This window comes from Notothenia rossii, assembly GCF_949606895.1.
Source record: "Notothenia rossii genome assembly, chromosome: 11".
Taxonomy (NCBI): Eukaryota; Metazoa; Chordata; class Actinopteri; order Perciformes; family Nototheniidae; genus Notothenia; species Notothenia rossii.
This window is the reverse complement of record NC_136910.1, coordinates 24912666-24928915: the sequence shown is the minus strand read 5'-3', so window position 1 is coordinate 24928915 and position 16250 is coordinate 24912666. Positions and strand designations below refer to the sequence as shown.

At 40.3% G+C, this 16250-nt stretch overlaps 2 protein-coding genes across 5 annotated transcripts; one reads left to right on the top strand and one right to left on the bottom strand.

Annotated features, from left to right (window-relative positions):
* Positions 1-4: 4 nt before the first annotated feature.
* Positions 5-15916, bottom strand: LOC307023836 (ectonucleotide pyrophosphatase/phosphodiesterase family member 7-like). Of its 4 annotated transcripts, none has more exons than XM_079657439.1 (7): positions 15816-15916; positions 5817-5996; positions 4898-5043; positions 4129-4761; positions 3748-3979; positions 1192-1309; positions 5-947 (listed from the first exon to the last, which is right to left on the bottom strand). In XM_079657439.1, the coding sequence occupies exons 2-7, from the start codon at positions 5899-5901 to the stop codon at positions 878-880; spliced, it is 1284 nt and encodes a 427-aa protein (XP_079513565.1). In that variant the 5' UTR covers positions 5902-5996; positions 15816-15916; the 3' UTR covers positions 5-877. The 4 variants fall into 4 exon arrangements, with proteins under 4 accessions (XP_079513565.1, XP_079513564.1, XP_079513562.1 ...); XM_079657438.1 differs by lacking the exon at positions 15816-15916 and adding an exon at positions 6880-7192; XM_079657436.1 differs by lacking the exon at positions 15816-15916 and having other exon boundaries at positions 5817-6222.
* Positions 7236-14310, top strand: LOC307023838 (uncharacterized protein). Its single transcript, XM_079657440.1, has 2 exons — positions 7236-13984; positions 14057-14310. The coding sequence occupies exon 1, from the start codon at positions 10058-10060 to the stop codon at positions 10457-10459; it is 402 nt and encodes a 133-aa protein (XP_079513566.1). The 5' UTR covers positions 7236-10057; the 3' UTR covers positions 10460-13984; positions 14057-14310.
* Positions 15917-16250: the final 334 nt, after the last annotated feature.

Here is a 16250-nt window from a genome sequence, read left to right as displayed (position 1 = left end):
ATGATTTGGTATAGCAAGTGTTCTTTTAATTTGTGAGTTTGTAGCTGAATTCAACTAATGTGAAAATATTTGTGAAAATATCGGCTCCAATAGAGGACAACATAAATGTTTTATTCACACCTAAAACAATGGGAGTATGACAGCTTCCACTTTAAACTGTATTTCCTTTTTGCCACGTAAGGAAAACTACTACCAAGCCGAATGTACCTTCCTTATTTACAGCTCTATACTATATGACTTCATAATAAAACGGGCTAGAACACCTTGTAAAAATACAACATGTATACTAATAAAAACAAACACGGAGTAATAATAAGGATACTATTTTGAAGAAGACAGGAGGGTCATGTCTCAAGGCAGAATAATGCTATCACAATCACCAGAGAATAGGTTCGGATCATCATTCAATCATAGGATTTTAATTGTATGGTAATTTACTGTATTAATAAAAGGATAAAATAAGAACCACACAAATGTACATTTATATTTGTAATATAAGGTGTTAACTGTAGCTTTTGGCCAAGATGATGTGAAAAAAAAGGATAAAGCCATCATAAAGAATTCACAATGAATGAAAGTCGACGGCAAAGCACTCAAAAAGGCTAAACTTAAAACATTTCTCTATATTTCGAATCTGCATTTTTATTGTGATCCCCATTCAAATAAACACAGTGACAGTCTTGGGATAGATTTGCTATATTTTGTCATTCATGAAAAAATTGTAAAAAGTTCTTCCATCAAATCAAGTACATGTCATCCACTCCATGGTAATATTTAGTGACGATTACCTTTGATAGAGAAGTGCTTCTGTCATTAATGGAAGGATGTGGATTGAATAAGAAAGAATATTAGAAAAAAACAAAATCAGTCTTAATTTTTAAAAACTCCTCTGCTTGATGTCTGTCTTTTCTTCCCCAATGTACCCAGCTGCATGTTCCATGTTGAAACTGAGAAAGTAAGAAAAGACCACAGAGAGGTGGAGTGAGAGATAACACGGAATAAGGAATATCTGCAATCTGAAAAGGATGTAAAATGTGTCTGTACAGAGTGTTTAATCCGTAATATGATTAACCTGACAAGTTGAATACACATTGTCAAGTTGCATCGTTATAAGGAATAAGGGGGACTTGGCCAGGAGAGGGCAACAAGTAAATTATAATGCATTTTCATGGTATAATGACAGCATGTTACCTCCTTTCTACTCGATTCCTTTTACACCCAGCATAGGAAGTGGTCATTATGAACACCAGTGCGAGAAAAACGGTCACTGCAGATAAACCGACAACCACTTGAGACAGGGCATTCAGTTCTTGATGTGGAGACAGAGAGCAAAAATATTGTTTTCAAAAAAGTTAACCATCTTGAAAAAACACACTAAAACACAGACAAGGTGTTGTGCAAGTGCAGACTTGGAGAGCTAGCTCAAAGGTCAGTTATCAGAGATTAAAATGGACAAGTTCGCAGTCATAGTTTCACAATTGAACTAATAATTGAATGTGGTTCTTACGTCCATAAATAAACTAGTTCACTTTCATTTCTTCTTTGTATTTATTTCAAACCGGTCAAATGCCTTCACCCAATGTGCAGGTTCAAATTTGTTGACCAAGTGGCTGACGTTCCTATTTGTTTCAAGGCCAGGAGGGACAGTTTGCACTAAAACGTGAGATTGGTGCCATTGGAATATTCCCTACTTATCTCCTTCACATATTTATTGATCTGGATTTTGCACTTTCACAAGCTGTGTGTTCTTGATTGCAGTTTTACGAACCATGCCAACAGGTTTCCTTAGCCCTAACCCTTCAGTGGTTGTGTACAGATACATTCAGTGTCACATAAGTAGTCTACATGCACTCTCATAGTTCATTCAATCAACACTGGGGAGGATCATTCAAAGAACAAACACAAACGGAGAAGATACAATCCCTCTCTGTTTGTGTTTGTTCTATGAATTTCAGAAAGGGTCAGTTTTTCAAGATTTTTAATGTAAAAATAAAAAGTATTCCATAATTTAATACAACATTTTTATTTACTAATAAGTATTTTCATTACATCTGAGTGATAATGCCATGACCCGATCAATATGGTCACCCAAGGGCTATCCTGATGAACATTAGGATCTCTTATTAATCTGTAGCTTATCTTGTGTTGTACAGTACATAGCTGCTCTATCTGCTATCGTAATCTTATTGGTGATGATTTACAGTGTCAGGTCAAGTCAAAAGTCCATCATATGGCTATCATCTGTTCCTTATCAGTTTGTTACTTAAAGTCATTATGTGTAGAGATTATGGGATCAAATGTCTTTAAAATGATTTTGATGACATTGTTTTTCTAGAGAAATTAGACAACAGTTCAAATTGATGTCATCTTTTTTCATGTTGATCTCTACTATAGATGTAATACTGCTTCTGTGATGCAGTACTGCGTGTGCTCCATCTTACTTTGTAAAATAAAAATGGCAAGTGCAGTGAAACTTTTAGTTATTATTATTTAAGATATTTTAAAGACCTGCCTGACCCATGGCCACCAAGTGCAGTTCATATATGCAGTGTGGGGGACCGCTGCTCTGCTCAAGGGCACCTTGGCAGTGCCCAGGTGGTGAACTGGCAACGCTCAAATTACTAGTCCACACTCTGTACTTGGTCCGTTTGGGGACTTAAACCCAGCCCAAGTTCCCAGCCAGTTACCAGGCCTACTTACTGGCACACCCAACAGCACATTCCATAAAACAATTGCAACAAGTGAAATATGAGATCTGATAGTCCTTAATCCTTTTTATTATCTTCCATGCTTATAAAATAATCAGATTTAAGGTGTCTCTGTAGCTTGCACTAAGATGAGAGTACAACAAATGAAAAGCAAAGTGCATGTTAGAGAAATGACAAACAGATTCTGACTGTTAACTACTTTTTGGAGTCAGTAGAGAACAGAGATAAGGATGCAGTTGGTTTTATATGGCTTTCATAAAAAATGTACCAATGTTGCATTGGATGGAAGACGAACTGCAATGATGAGTGCAGAAACACGAAACAGACCAACCGTATTACAGGATCGATCTTTCATTTACATAGTAACTGTAACACCTGGTATAATGTTTAAAACACCTCTTGTCTTCTAGAAAAACTGTTTCCCTTTGTTATTAACAATCAGATCTACACCAAATTGTTTCTTTGGGATAAGAGCTTGCTCATCTCTTGAACTGAGCTGTTCCATTACATGTAATACATTTTTTTATCTACCTGTAATATTGTCTTGTAATGTCTTCATACATGCAACACAATAAACCTGACACTCCAAGCTGATATAGTGTAGTGTTTTCCATTGACTATCTCAAAAATGTAGCACTGTTTAGTTGTTTTGTTGTTGCTAAAAGAAACACACTATTTTAGTTTTTTGGCCAACCAGTGGGGGAATTACACCAGTGACCTCTGTTCTTTCAAAATGATTACTGTTAGGGTGACGAAAAGTCAGTTAGAAACATGTTTGATGGCGTGACGGCCTGCACCAAAAGGGACACCATCGTGAATCTTGCGCAGTGTGTGTTGCATAGAAAGACGTTTTGAAACTCATTGTCATCTCAAGTCAGCAGCAAAGCCACCAATTTGTAGGGTCAGTTAAGAGCAACATACCTTGATTTGAGGAAGAGACCATCATGGTTAGATGCTGATCAGTAAGTTTCACAAGCAAAATGTGAGATAAACCAAAAAGTTATTGATATCTAGAATGTCAAACCACAACGTTTCTTACTGTTTTTTTTGTTGGGGACCATCATGTCTTTGGTATTGTCCAGGTGTCCATCATTGACTTCTGGGTTTATCCCCAGTAGATGGCACATCAGTGGGTACACATCGACTGTCTCAAAAGACCGGAACACCACGTTTGTCTTGAAATCAGGTCCCACCACCCTGAAAAAAGGCTTCATGTCCATCACTTGATTGTCAAAGCCATGTTCTCCTTTGTGGAACTGCACAGGGAAAAACTGTATGGAGAAAGACAAGAACATTATATGGTACATTTTGATATTCTTACTATCTGAAATAGTAAGAATATGTGGAAGTAGGCCTTGGAATGAGCAAGACTTATCTAATGACAGCATGGTGACATTGAATAGGTTCTCAGCTCTCTTACCCCATTGATTACATATCCAGGATCAGCAAAGATGATGATGGGCAAGAGCCGAGGATGGTTACCGTAGTGCAGTCTAGCTGGCATCTCCTCCTTTTTGTACACATGAAGGTGAGGGTGGCTTCCTTTCAGAGCCTGGTAGACCTTCTCCAGCATCCCCTCTTTAGGAAGCAGCATCCCAGCAGGACCATAATCCACCAGGTGGAATTTGACATCTTTGAAGCTAAATCCAGGGATCTTAGAGAGGGTGATCTCCTCAAAGGTTCCACCTCTTAAAACTGTAGTCATCCCGTGGTCGGCAGTGATGATAATGTTTAGCCGGTCAGTAAGGCCATGTTCTTGGATTTTGTCCCGGATGTAGCCCACTGTACGGTCTACTTGCTGGACCATCTCACGGCGTTCTGGAGAATTTGGTCCATATTTGTGCCCAATCAAATCTGGTTCTCCGAAGTACAAGGAGACAAAGTCCAGATCCTGTTGGTGGAACCATTCTCCAATCACCTTGTCAATGTTCAGCCTCCAATCGGTCTCATTTGAATGATCATAGAGAAAAGGTTCCACTTGACTAACCCTCACAGTCTCCCCTCTGTAGGTGCCTGCTGTTCCAGGGAAATGCAGAGAACCTGCTTTTAGACCCTGGAAGAATACAAAAACACAGTTACCTAGAAGAAGGAGCTCCTCAAAAAATTACACATGAAGCTGAAGATATAAAAACCAGGATGACAAGTAGCCTTTGAGATATGCAGGTAGAAAAGAGATGGAACTGAATTACCTGTCTCTGTGCGGTTATCCAGATGGGTAAGCTGCCGTTGTCCCAGTAGGAATCAACAAACTGAGTTTGGTAGTACTGCTTCTTCTCCTGAGTGGTAGTGTTGAACCACATGTTGTGGATTACTCCATGATTCTCAACATAACGTCCTGTTGGAAAGAGGAAATACATATGAAAGAGCAAGATGAAGAGAAGCAAGCCAAGGAAAATAACATTTAGATCGTATTATAGATTATTCATTTATATGATGGTACCAGTGGTGGCTGGTGCATTTTTCTCCAGGGGGGGCTCTACCAAAATGTAAGCAAACTTATACACTAACTCAAAACATATCTCATATTACAACGCAGGGCTATATGGACTTCACTTCAATAGCACTTTATTAGGTCTGTTCGACCCCTCATAGCGCTTTACATACATACAAGTCATTCACTCATACAGAGCAGTGCCACTTGCTCTATGAAAGCTAACATTCATACACATTCAAACACCGTTGGCCATCGGGAGCAACTCAGGGTTCAGTATCTTGACCAAGGATACGTCGACTTGTTGACTAAACAGGCTGGTATCAAACCCGCAACCTTCTGGTCGAAAGCGACCACACCCCCTCGCAGCCACAGTCTCCTCATGATCTGAACCATAACTCTATTCAATCTATTTTTTGTGATGTTGGGTATCCATAACTCTTATGAATATTTAACAAACAAAATAACACATGCTGCATGCATGCAGTTTCCTGATGATCTAAATCTGTGGAGGTTTTTTAAATTTAGAGGGGGATACAACAGCCAATTTAATTTTGATACCGAAGATGTTGTGTATCCATTACCCTCTCATATATTTGATTGTTAATATCTTCTGAAAAAAGTGAATTAAACATCCTATCAACAAGGTTAATAGTTTGAGATGATTTTCAGAATACCTGTAAGCAGGGTGAAGTGTGCTGGGCTGGTGATGGTGAGGAAGGGTGGGGTGACGTATTCTGCCCTCACCCCGTCCCAGGCCATCTTATCCAATTTCGGGGTGTCCACGTCTTGGTCATAGTCCCAGCGGAAACCATCGAAGGAGACGAGCAGCAGCTTGTTTCTGGATACTGTAGCGTCTGGTGGTGGGATAGCAGCAGACAGAGAGCTGCCGGTGAGGCCGAGCACAGCGAGGCAGATCAGCAGCATTACAGAGGACTCACACACTGCACCACACTTCTGGTCATCTGCCTGAACGTGCCTGCCTTTTTAACCTTTTCTCTGTGATCTGTTTACAAACGGTTTTGAACATTGGAATCTATATGGTTCTATTACCTGAGCATCTGATCTGAAGAAAATCTGACAAAAGAAGAGGTGTCCTCCACCCATAAGATAAACCATCTTATCTTATCTTATCAACTCATAAATAAATCACATCAACATATACTGTCTTGGGTTGTAGGTTTATGACTACAGTAAACAGCAGAGGGTCACTACAATGGATCACATGCACCAAACTGTTTCACTAATCCTGATTTGAATGTGCTCTCAGACCTCAGGTTCAGTTCATCTGGTCTGGACAGGATGGCATTATACATATTATACATATTGCCTTTTGTTCACTGTTTTCAACATTTCTGTATTTCAGGTTATTCAAGATTCACAGATCCACAATAGCTTCACCATAGTTTTGGCAATGAAAATAAATGTGAAGTCCCATGCTCCTTCAACAATGCAATATACAATAAACCTAAGGCATAAATGACAAAATAAATAAAAAAAGGTGAAAGAAATTTAAATAACATAAAGTGAAAGTAAAATGCATGAATAAGTAAACACTGTGTTGTGTCTCGTCAAATGTGTTAGTTTTGTTTATGTATTTTGTCTGTCATATCCTGTTTTATTTTGTACTTACCTCTTGTCTTTCATTTTAGGCCCTGTTTTCTTCCTCCCCCTGTGTGTATTTCCCAACATCATCAGTGTCTGCCCCGCCCCTGATTGTTTCCACCTGTTCCCACTCACCTCATGTTTAAATAGTCCTGTCTCTGTCCTGTGTCAGTTTGTCTTGTTTGTTTCCCCGAATGGTCCTGCCAAGCCTCAGCAAAGAAAGGACTGCTTTCTCTCATGTCAGGTTTTGTTATGTTTGTTTATTTTGTTAGGCTTAAGTTTTTATTAAGTCCTCTTTTTGTTACGTTTGTTTTTTCCTCCTTGTGAGCGCCTTTAATTTCCACCACCTACTCTGTTAAAAGGGATTACCTGAACTGTATACATAAATATACATTTTTTTTATATTCAAGACTTTGTCTCTGGGTCGTGCATTTGGGTTCATCAGTTTGTGTCGAGATCCTGGCAGACTGTACACAAATACATGAAAAAGAAGAAGGATACAATAAAAAACAAGACATTAAACTCTGGGTATTTAAAAAATATATGAACACATTTAGATTGTAAATGGACTTGCAAAGAGTATAATCTGAATGTTTTTTTAATATGATTTTGTTAGACAAGGAAATAACGTGATATGCAGGACAAAGATGATGTTGCAGTGTACATTTTTTCCAATTAGTCAAGTTTTCAAACAACAACTGACACAAACCTGGGGGGTATACTACGAAGCAGGATTTTCGCTTAGCCGGCTAAATTCAGGGAAAACTCCGGCTTTCCGGGCCTACGAAGCTGGTTCTCTTTTTAGCAGGCTAGATCTCCATGGTCCCGACCAGGTTAGGTTGCAGGCTAAGAGATCAACTCAGTGAAAGCACTGCCTGCTGACCAATCAGAGCTCCGTGTGCGGAGCGGGGTGCGGAGTTTAACACTAGAACCGCCAACGGGTACATTTTACACACAGCTGTTTTTTGATTGTATGTAACTTTTTTTCAATAACATATTAAAGTCTCCCAGTCCGTGACTTTTCCTGAAAGTGTGTTATGTAGCACCCTCTGTTGTTAAAAATGGTCAATATGAAGTCAGATTGAAAAAATTACCAAAAAGATTGCCATTTATACCCATCAGCGCCAGCGGGTAATATTTACCTCATAGAAAATGCAGCGTAAACATGACGTGTTGCTATAGCAACGCCTTTTGTCTACTGCGGTTCCTTATAGATAGAGAGATAGATTGAGAGAGATAGATATATTGATAGATGAATAGAGAGAGAGATAGACAGATAGATAGTTATAGATAGTGTAACATCTGGGAGAATACAAGATCTTGGATGACTGAGCTCACGTTGAGGACGTAATGCATGTGTGCACACGCTAACATGAATTAAGAATAAAAGCTCACTTGGGGTTGAGGCTTTTTTACACGTTGCTTGACTGCCCACCCACATATCTGATCCAAACATAGTAACGTATATTGGGGGAAATAATTATTTAAAGTTATTTAATAATTGTGACATTTATCGTACTTTTTGATGGATGAATGATGCTCAAAGTGAGGGGGCAAAGAATACCACTGAGGGGGCAATGCCCCTTTTTGCGCCCTCGTGGTGCCGGGTCCGGTGCAGGTTACGTGCCAGTTAAATAAAGATGGACACTCGGAATGAGAGAAGTAGTCCGCGTCGTCTGTTAATGTAGACTATTATATGTCCATAGAACAGAACATTACAGATAGATCGATATATAGATAGAGAGATTTGTAGCAAAACACAAGTCTAACACCAAGCGTTTAAATCAGCACTCTTAGCGATATTTTAAACTTCATGCTATCTGCACAAACTATCTCATATGAAAAGATGAGAGTCCACAGATTCTGTTGGTATAAGTTTCATCCCTGTGCGATCAAAACTCACTGTTCTGTATGATAAATAAAAGAACATTGTACATTGAAAATCAATAGCACAGTGGCGGTTTTAGGTATACAGCGACCTCTGGCGGTTCTAGTGTTAAAGGGATCAAGTCACATTACAGGAGAAAGGAAATACAGTTTAAACTGCCCTTGCAGGGAAGACGGCCGGCAAAAATCACAGACAGTGTGAACGTGAAATTGAATAAAATATCACCTCCCATCTTCAGCGCAATCTGACTATTATAATATTAGCGTTAAGAAAGCTTAATTAAATATCTGCCACAACATAAATAACCGGATCAAGGTAACAGTACAGTCCGCGGCATATCACATCATAATGTATCATATATTTCCTTATCTGAGTCAGCTTCTTGAGCCGTATCTGGCCGTGCAACACTTACAGTGTCACATACTGTATGCAGAAGTATTATTTTAAGCAACACATTACGAAACACCCGAGTCAAATGTAATTAAAGTCAGATCGTGTCTTAGACGGGGCATATCATAAACCTGTTAATGTACGCATTCAAACACACCTTGCAGGTGCAGCTATGTGGCTTTTATCACTGCCGTCAACTCAGCCGTCTCTCGCGTTTGCTTGGTCAAATGAGCAGTTCTTCATCTTTGAGTGCGCGATTTATAGCGCCTTTACGGTAATTGCCGAGAAGTGGCACTAACGCAAGAGAATGCATGTTTTTTTTTTTCTGCTACCAACAATAAAATTGGTACTTTTGGACTCAGTACTTTTTAGACTACTACCACAAATACAATCAAGTACTTTTACTGTGTACCTTTTGAGTAATCCCCTGTCAAACTCCCATGCAGAGTACAATAATGCATGTTTTCTGCCATCTTTGATGAGAGATAAAATCATTTTTTGTCATAAGTTCTCAGTGAAAGATGTACTGTTGGACTCAGTACTATTTGAACTACCACCACAAGTACAATCAAGTACTTTTATCGTGTACCTTTGGAGTAATACCCTGTCAAACTCCCATGCAGAGTGCATGTTTTTTTGCCATCTTTGATGAGAGATAAAATCATTTTTTGCCATAAGTTCTCAGTGAAAGATGTACTGTTGGACTCAGTACTATTTGAACTACCACCACAAGTACAATCAAATACTTTTATGGTGTACTTTTTGAGTAATACCCTGTCAAACTCCCATGCAGAGTACAATAATGCATGTTTTCTGCCATCTTTGATGAGAGATAAAATCATTTTTTGCCATAAGTTCTCAGTGAAAGTGGTACTGCTGGACAAAGTGCTACTAGGACTACTACCACAAGTATAATCAAATACTTGTATCGTTTACTTTTTGAGTAATACCCTGTCAAACTCCCCTCCAGAGTACAATAATTAATGTATTCTGCTATAGACCTGGTAGGACAACCACTTGGAGCTTAATGCTCTCATGACAGTGGAGACTGTTGTGGACTTTAGGAAGAACGCAGCCCCACCCGCCCCCATCAATCTGTGTGACTCCCCAGTCACTGCTGTGAAGTCTTTCCGCTTCCTGGGCACCATCATCGCCCAGGAACTCAAGTGGGAGCAGAACATCAGCTCCCTCATCCAAAAAGCCCAGCAGAGGATGTTCTTCCCGAAGCAGCTGAAGAAATTCAACCTGCCACAGACGATGGTGAACTTCTACACCTCCATCATCGAGTCAATCCTCACCTCCTCCATCACCATCTGGTACGCTGCAGCCACAGACAAGGATAAGGGCAGGCTGCAGCGTGTCATCAGCTCTGCAGAGAGGGTGTTTGCCATCCCTCCACGACCTGCACGCCTCCAGGACCCTGAGGCGGGAAGATAGTGGCCGACCCTTCCCACCCTGGACACAAGCTGTTCACCCCCCTCCCCTCTGGCAGGAGGCTGCGCTCCATCAGGACCAAAACCTCTCTCCATCAGGACCAGTCAACGTCTTCAGCCTCCAGCACACTTTCCCTGTACAAGGCTCATTCCCAATGATCACAATAACTCATATAGAGAACCGCAGTGACGCGTCGTAAAACCCGGAAGTCAGTTAGCATTTTTAGCACTTCCGGTTCCTTCCTCAAAAAGCAATGCATTTTTTCCATAGGGTTTTGGAAAATAGCTCGAAATAAGGTCTGTGGTTGACACAAATTTAAGAGATAAGTCACGTTTTTTTCTACGACATTAAATACAACAGCAGTGACCCCACTGGGGACTTTTGAAGAGTTTACGTGTCTGAAAAACGATAGTTGTTACCGAGTGGCTGAATAGGACTACAGAAATTGTCAAGGCCGTTGTACGTCATTACGCAGACCATGTAAACAGTCCCGCTAAGTTTGTTTTCCCCTGTGTTCTGCTTGAAAGCAAGTACCTGCCTATCTTTAGTATCTGTATATCTATATCTGACCATTATAATCTGTATTTTTGAAATTGTCGTTTTTAACACAGTACTTTTACAAATTATAGAATAATTAATTACCAGTGTTTTCCAATTTTACTCGGCAGTTCGTTTCGTTAGCTAACGTTAGCTAAAGCTAGCGCTACTAGTTAGCTACGCAATGGTTTGTTGCTTTGCTCCGGGTTGCAGCCACAGGTCTTCGCATGAAACGTGCTTGTTCTATCGTTTCCCGGACGATGTTTTCCAAAGGAGAGTCTGGATTCGTGTCATGAGGTAAGCTGACGTTACATTTTTGTCCATGTCACGGTGAAATGTAAATGATGGGTAGTGACTGTATCGCCATTTTAGAGATGGCGCTGCTGAAAAGACCGCAACATAAGTAAAGATAATGAATACATCCTATTAAAACCTGTGTGGCTTATATGATAAGTCTAATTAGTACAAGCAGCATAACGTTTCACCATGTAACTAAAGATTGTAGTCAGGGAAATCAGTTTGACATATTGAACTAATAACAAATCACCTCTGGCTGGCAGAGAACTCTCTGCTCCATAGCTTCTCTTGGACGTAAAATCATATGTACATTTTACATTTATATTCAATTTCATATTCCATCCCTCACATACTTTTGTATATATAATAACTTATATTTTGTTTTTCTTGTTATGCTGCTGCAACACAAACATTTCCTAAATTGGGATGAATACATTAATATCTTATCTTAATTAATTAAGAATTATAACTATTATAATTAGTGTAGCAGCTGACACCTATTTTCAATATGGATTAATCTACCATTTATTTCTTTAGTTCAATTTTGATCTATAAAAATGTCAAAATAGTGAAAATGTTCACGAGACTTATCAAAGTGCAAGGTTATATCTTTAGATGTTTTGTTTTAGCCTATGTACTGTATGTCTTAATGCTCTTACAGTATATGTGACGGTGTGACTTCCATGAAACTAATATTTTATATCTTCCCAACAGACGAGCTGACAGGAAACCTAACACTTTAACAACCACAACATTGCAAAGGCGAGTAAATGTAAATTAAAAACAATTCACAATTATTTATTTTTTTCTTCCTTGCAGTGAGGTGAAGCTGACCTTGCACTTGGTGCCAGTAAGGATGTTCCTCACGCAGGCTGAATGTTTCTCCTTCCTTACTGACACAGAAGCCCTTGATTTGCAATGCTTCACTAATTGTCATTTCCCTGGCTCTGTAGGGACACTTTACCTCCAGCACAGCTGAAGACCCTACCAGACCATCTGGAGATGCCCCCAACAATCCTGATAGGGAGAGCCACAAATCTGACAAATGGACCTGCATCTGGGTTGCAGTGGTGAATGCCCTGACGCCCTCACATTCATTCATAGTCCCCCACTGTACAGACAAAACACCATCAAGGGCCTGTTGTTGCCCTAGCACCCTGGCAATAAAGGAAGCAGTCACACGCTTTGACCTCAGGACAGCTCCAAAGTTGCTGGCAGTCAACCGTCCTTTCCTGAACAAATGCCAGTTTGGGCTGGTTCGATGACCAGTGGTAGCCACCTGAATTGCCCTCTGTTGCTCTTCAGACAATGCCATGCTTGCCACAATTGCCTCAGGTCCCTGATGCCCAACAGATTTGATAATTTCAGGAACAGTAAGTGTTTCCAAGCTGTAGTGTTCCTCTTCTGGCTCGGGGGAGAGAAGCCAAGAAATTCCTGAAAACCTGCCCCCGAGTCTATCCCTCAGCCAGTCACGATCTTCGGAGGTAGGCTCTCTTGTCAGCGGGTTAAATTAGTTATTGGTTTCAACAGTCACATTAAAACAGTTACTAAATCAGCTTACTATCACCTAAAGAACATATCTAGGATTAAAAGACTAATGTCACAGCAGGATTTGGAAAAACATGTCCATGCTTTTATCTTCAGTAGACTGGACTACTGCAATGGTGTCTTCACAGGTCTCACTAAAAAATCTATTAGAAAGCTGCAGCTGATTCAGAACACCGCTGCTCGAGTCCTTACTAACCAGTGTGCGAAAAAGTACACGTCCCACCGTCCGGGACGTGTTATTTATAATATCGGACAAGTAGATCTTTCAATTGACTTGTCCGGCGGACAAGTGACGTTTTTCGCCCTGATTTATTGTTATATTATTGATAGATTCAGTTTACAAAAGGCAGAACTCATTCGCAAATTGGACGTGTCCGCCATTGTTCGTTTAGAAATGTTAGTTTCGGTTCTGTTTGTCGATTCCTAATGAAATGCATCTCGCCGCTTTCTGTACAGTTAGACGGGGGCGGGGCGGGAAGTGTAGCACAGTGGCAGGGTTGGGAAGCAAAACTCGGTTCCGAGTAGGAACAAATAACAATTGTCCGTTCCCGGGATTGATAAGAGTTGTGAGGACAGGAGGCGAAGCCGAGCCCCGCGGACCGCAGCTCCCTCTCTCTGCTCCGGATCAGCTGATCGCTGCATGGTGCAGCTCAGCGTCTCTCTCTCTCTCTCTCTCTCTCTCTCTCTCTCTCTCTTTCTACACACAGCGGATTCACTGCCCGTTTAACAGCCTCATCTTTGTCAAACTTTCTTATGTTCTTTCTCTAACACGTAATGAAGGTTATTAGGACTTTTAGCTCCTTTGTTGTTAATATTGACCGCCATTTCCTTTATGAAGTGAAGCAGCCTCCCTGTGTCCTCGCGCTGTAATCATATCCCCGGACCCCCATACTCGGAGGAGCACAGGGATGTCAGTATTGTTTATGAAGCAGGGTATAGAAATTATTGAAATTAAAATACTATCTATTTACTTTTACAAAGAGTGAGCAGCTGGGCAGCTGCAGCATGTGTATTGCAGGACATGTGTAAGCGTCTTTGAGTTTTAGAAAAGCGCTAGGCCTATAGGCTATAAATATAATGTATTATTATTATTATTATTAGGCCTATGTGTTGGACATGTGTGGTTGGACTCTGTCTCACAGGCAGGTTGCAGCATGTGTGTTGCAGGACATGTGTTGGACACACAGATTGTGTGGTTGGACTCTGTCTCACAGGCAGGTTGCAGTGTAACATCAGAGGAGACTGGGCCAATTGTACATTCTTAAACTGCACCACTTAGAACTAACAAAACAATGCAGAGATTATGTTTATATAATTGTATTCAATAACCGTAATAAATTAAACAGTATGAACTGATTTGTAAATAGGAATACAGATTTGACTTAATGTTTTCATAAATATATTTTTCTCCCAGTTTGTCATGGGACTTATTTTTACCCTCTCAAAGAACCGGAATCGAGAACCGAAAATAACTGGAATCGAAAAGCAGAACCGGAATCGTTAAAATCTAAACGATACCCAGCCCTATGTGTGATGCAGTAAAATCTTACGTAAAAACCGTGGGAAAATGTGAAATACGATGGCGAAGAAGAAGATTCCAGTGGCCCCAATTTGTGTCCATTCTGGACAAGTGAAAATGTATTCGGACAAGTAAATTGCCAAACTCACTTGTCCATGGACAAGTACTCTCTAAAAACTTTTTCTCACACTGCTAACACTAAGAAAGAGGATCACATCACTCCAGTTCTAAAGTCTTTACACTGGCTTCCTGTGTGTCAAAGAATAGATTTCAAAAATACTGCTGCTGTTTATAAAGCACTGAATGGTTTAGGACCAAAATGCATTTCTGACCTCCTGCTAAATGATGAACCATCCAGATCTCTCAGGTCTTCAGGGACGGGTCAGCTTTCTGTCCCCAGAGTCAGTGCTTGAATTGGAATAAAAAAGGTGCCAGTACTCTAAATCAGCAACAAGTATTTGGCACAAAGTCATAGTATATCCTATAATGCTGGTGGGTTTGTCTCTTTACTGTATATTTTAGAAAGGCTCACTGTACTTAAACAAAATGACTCAGGGTGCATCGAACATTTTTTTTTAAATATTGAAGTTAGATGCATCAATCTGGTGCACTTTGAGAGCAAAATGAAGAGATATATGGATACCTCTCAACATCCATAATGAAACAACTGTAAACAGATTTACTTTTTCTTTATGGATATAAAAGAAAGTAAAGCTTGACTCCTACTGGCTGGTTAAATGACTCCTCGTCCCTGAGGCCACTACCAGTTTTTTGTGCCATTTTGCTGGATTTATTTGTCAGTAGCGTTGCTGCACAAAGTGATAGCCCTCTAGTTTAAATCTACTACCCAAAAAGAAACATATGGAGATGGGTTACTATTAAAAAAAAATTGCAAATCTATTTGGGAACAGTGGGGCCGGGCCTCAAATCCTATAGGGGGGTCCGGGGGCATGCTCTCCCGGTAAGATTTTTTTTTAAATGTTGGATTTAAATGCATCAATCTGGTGCATTTTGAGGGGGAAATAAAGAGACTACACCCATATGAAACAAAAATGTATACATTCAAATAATCATAAAATCATAAGTACATGGCCATAACCAATAACATACAATATCCAATATGAAAAAACATTGAAACTTGTTTATTTATTTGTTTTTGGTTCATTTATAGTTGTGAGTGTGTCTGGGCTCCTGAATCGGCCTCTCCTGTCTCCCTCCTCTCCCCCCTGCTCCTCTTTGAGGCAACAGCAAAGACTAGTTTTAGCTCTCAACAAGTTTATATTACCTTTTTTCACCTAGTTAACATTTTGTTTGTATTATTCATGCATATTTTACTAATCACTACCCCCTCAAATGGAAATATGTGTTTACATAAATGGTGACCGAACCGTTTGAGACCCACTGAGATAACTTAAACTAAGTTAACTATCTAAAGACTCAGAGAGTAATTTACCTCACCAGAGCTGTAGTTTTCAGCCTCTCAGTCTGACAGCAAAGGACTCTCCCTCCACCTTGTTGTTGAAACAGCTCCGTATATCCGTTAGCGCAGCTAGCTAGCACCAGATGCTAACAACAATACACGTAACCGGTGCGCGCGCTTTCTCGCTCGCTCGCGCCAGACATACACCAACACACACCCTCCCGAGCTTGAATGACACACAGAGACCAATCGAGGGCATTAGTATGATCTGTATGAAAGTGGCAATGTCGGCAGGCCACGTCATGTAGACAGCCAGTCACCCTCTGTGAGGCAGAGTCAGACCCACATTTGCGCTGCGTTGCGTTTACAATATATACGTATATTGCCGGCGGCTGAGTACCGGCATTTTACTGAGTACCGGCACCTTGCCGGTACTCAGTAAGAAGTGCCGGTACCACATGGGTAAAAATCAG

Coding starts and splice junctions, on each gene's coding strand:
- LOC307023836 (XM_079657436.1), bottom strand. CDS start 6,066: ATGCTGCTGATCTGCCTCGCTGTGCTCGGCCTCACCGGCAGCTCTCTG. Junction 1,310..3,747: donor GGTCCCCAACAAAAAAAACA/GTAAGAAACGTT, acceptor CTCCACATCAAG/AACTGAATGCCCTGTCTCAA. Junction 948..1,191: donor AGGAATCGAGTAGAAAGGAG/GTAACATGCTGT, acceptor TTACTTTCTCAG/TTTCAACATGGAACATGCAG.
- LOC307023838 (XM_079657440.1), top strand. CDS start 10,058: ATGACAGTGGAGACTGTTGTGGACTTTAGGAAGAACGCAGCCCCACCC.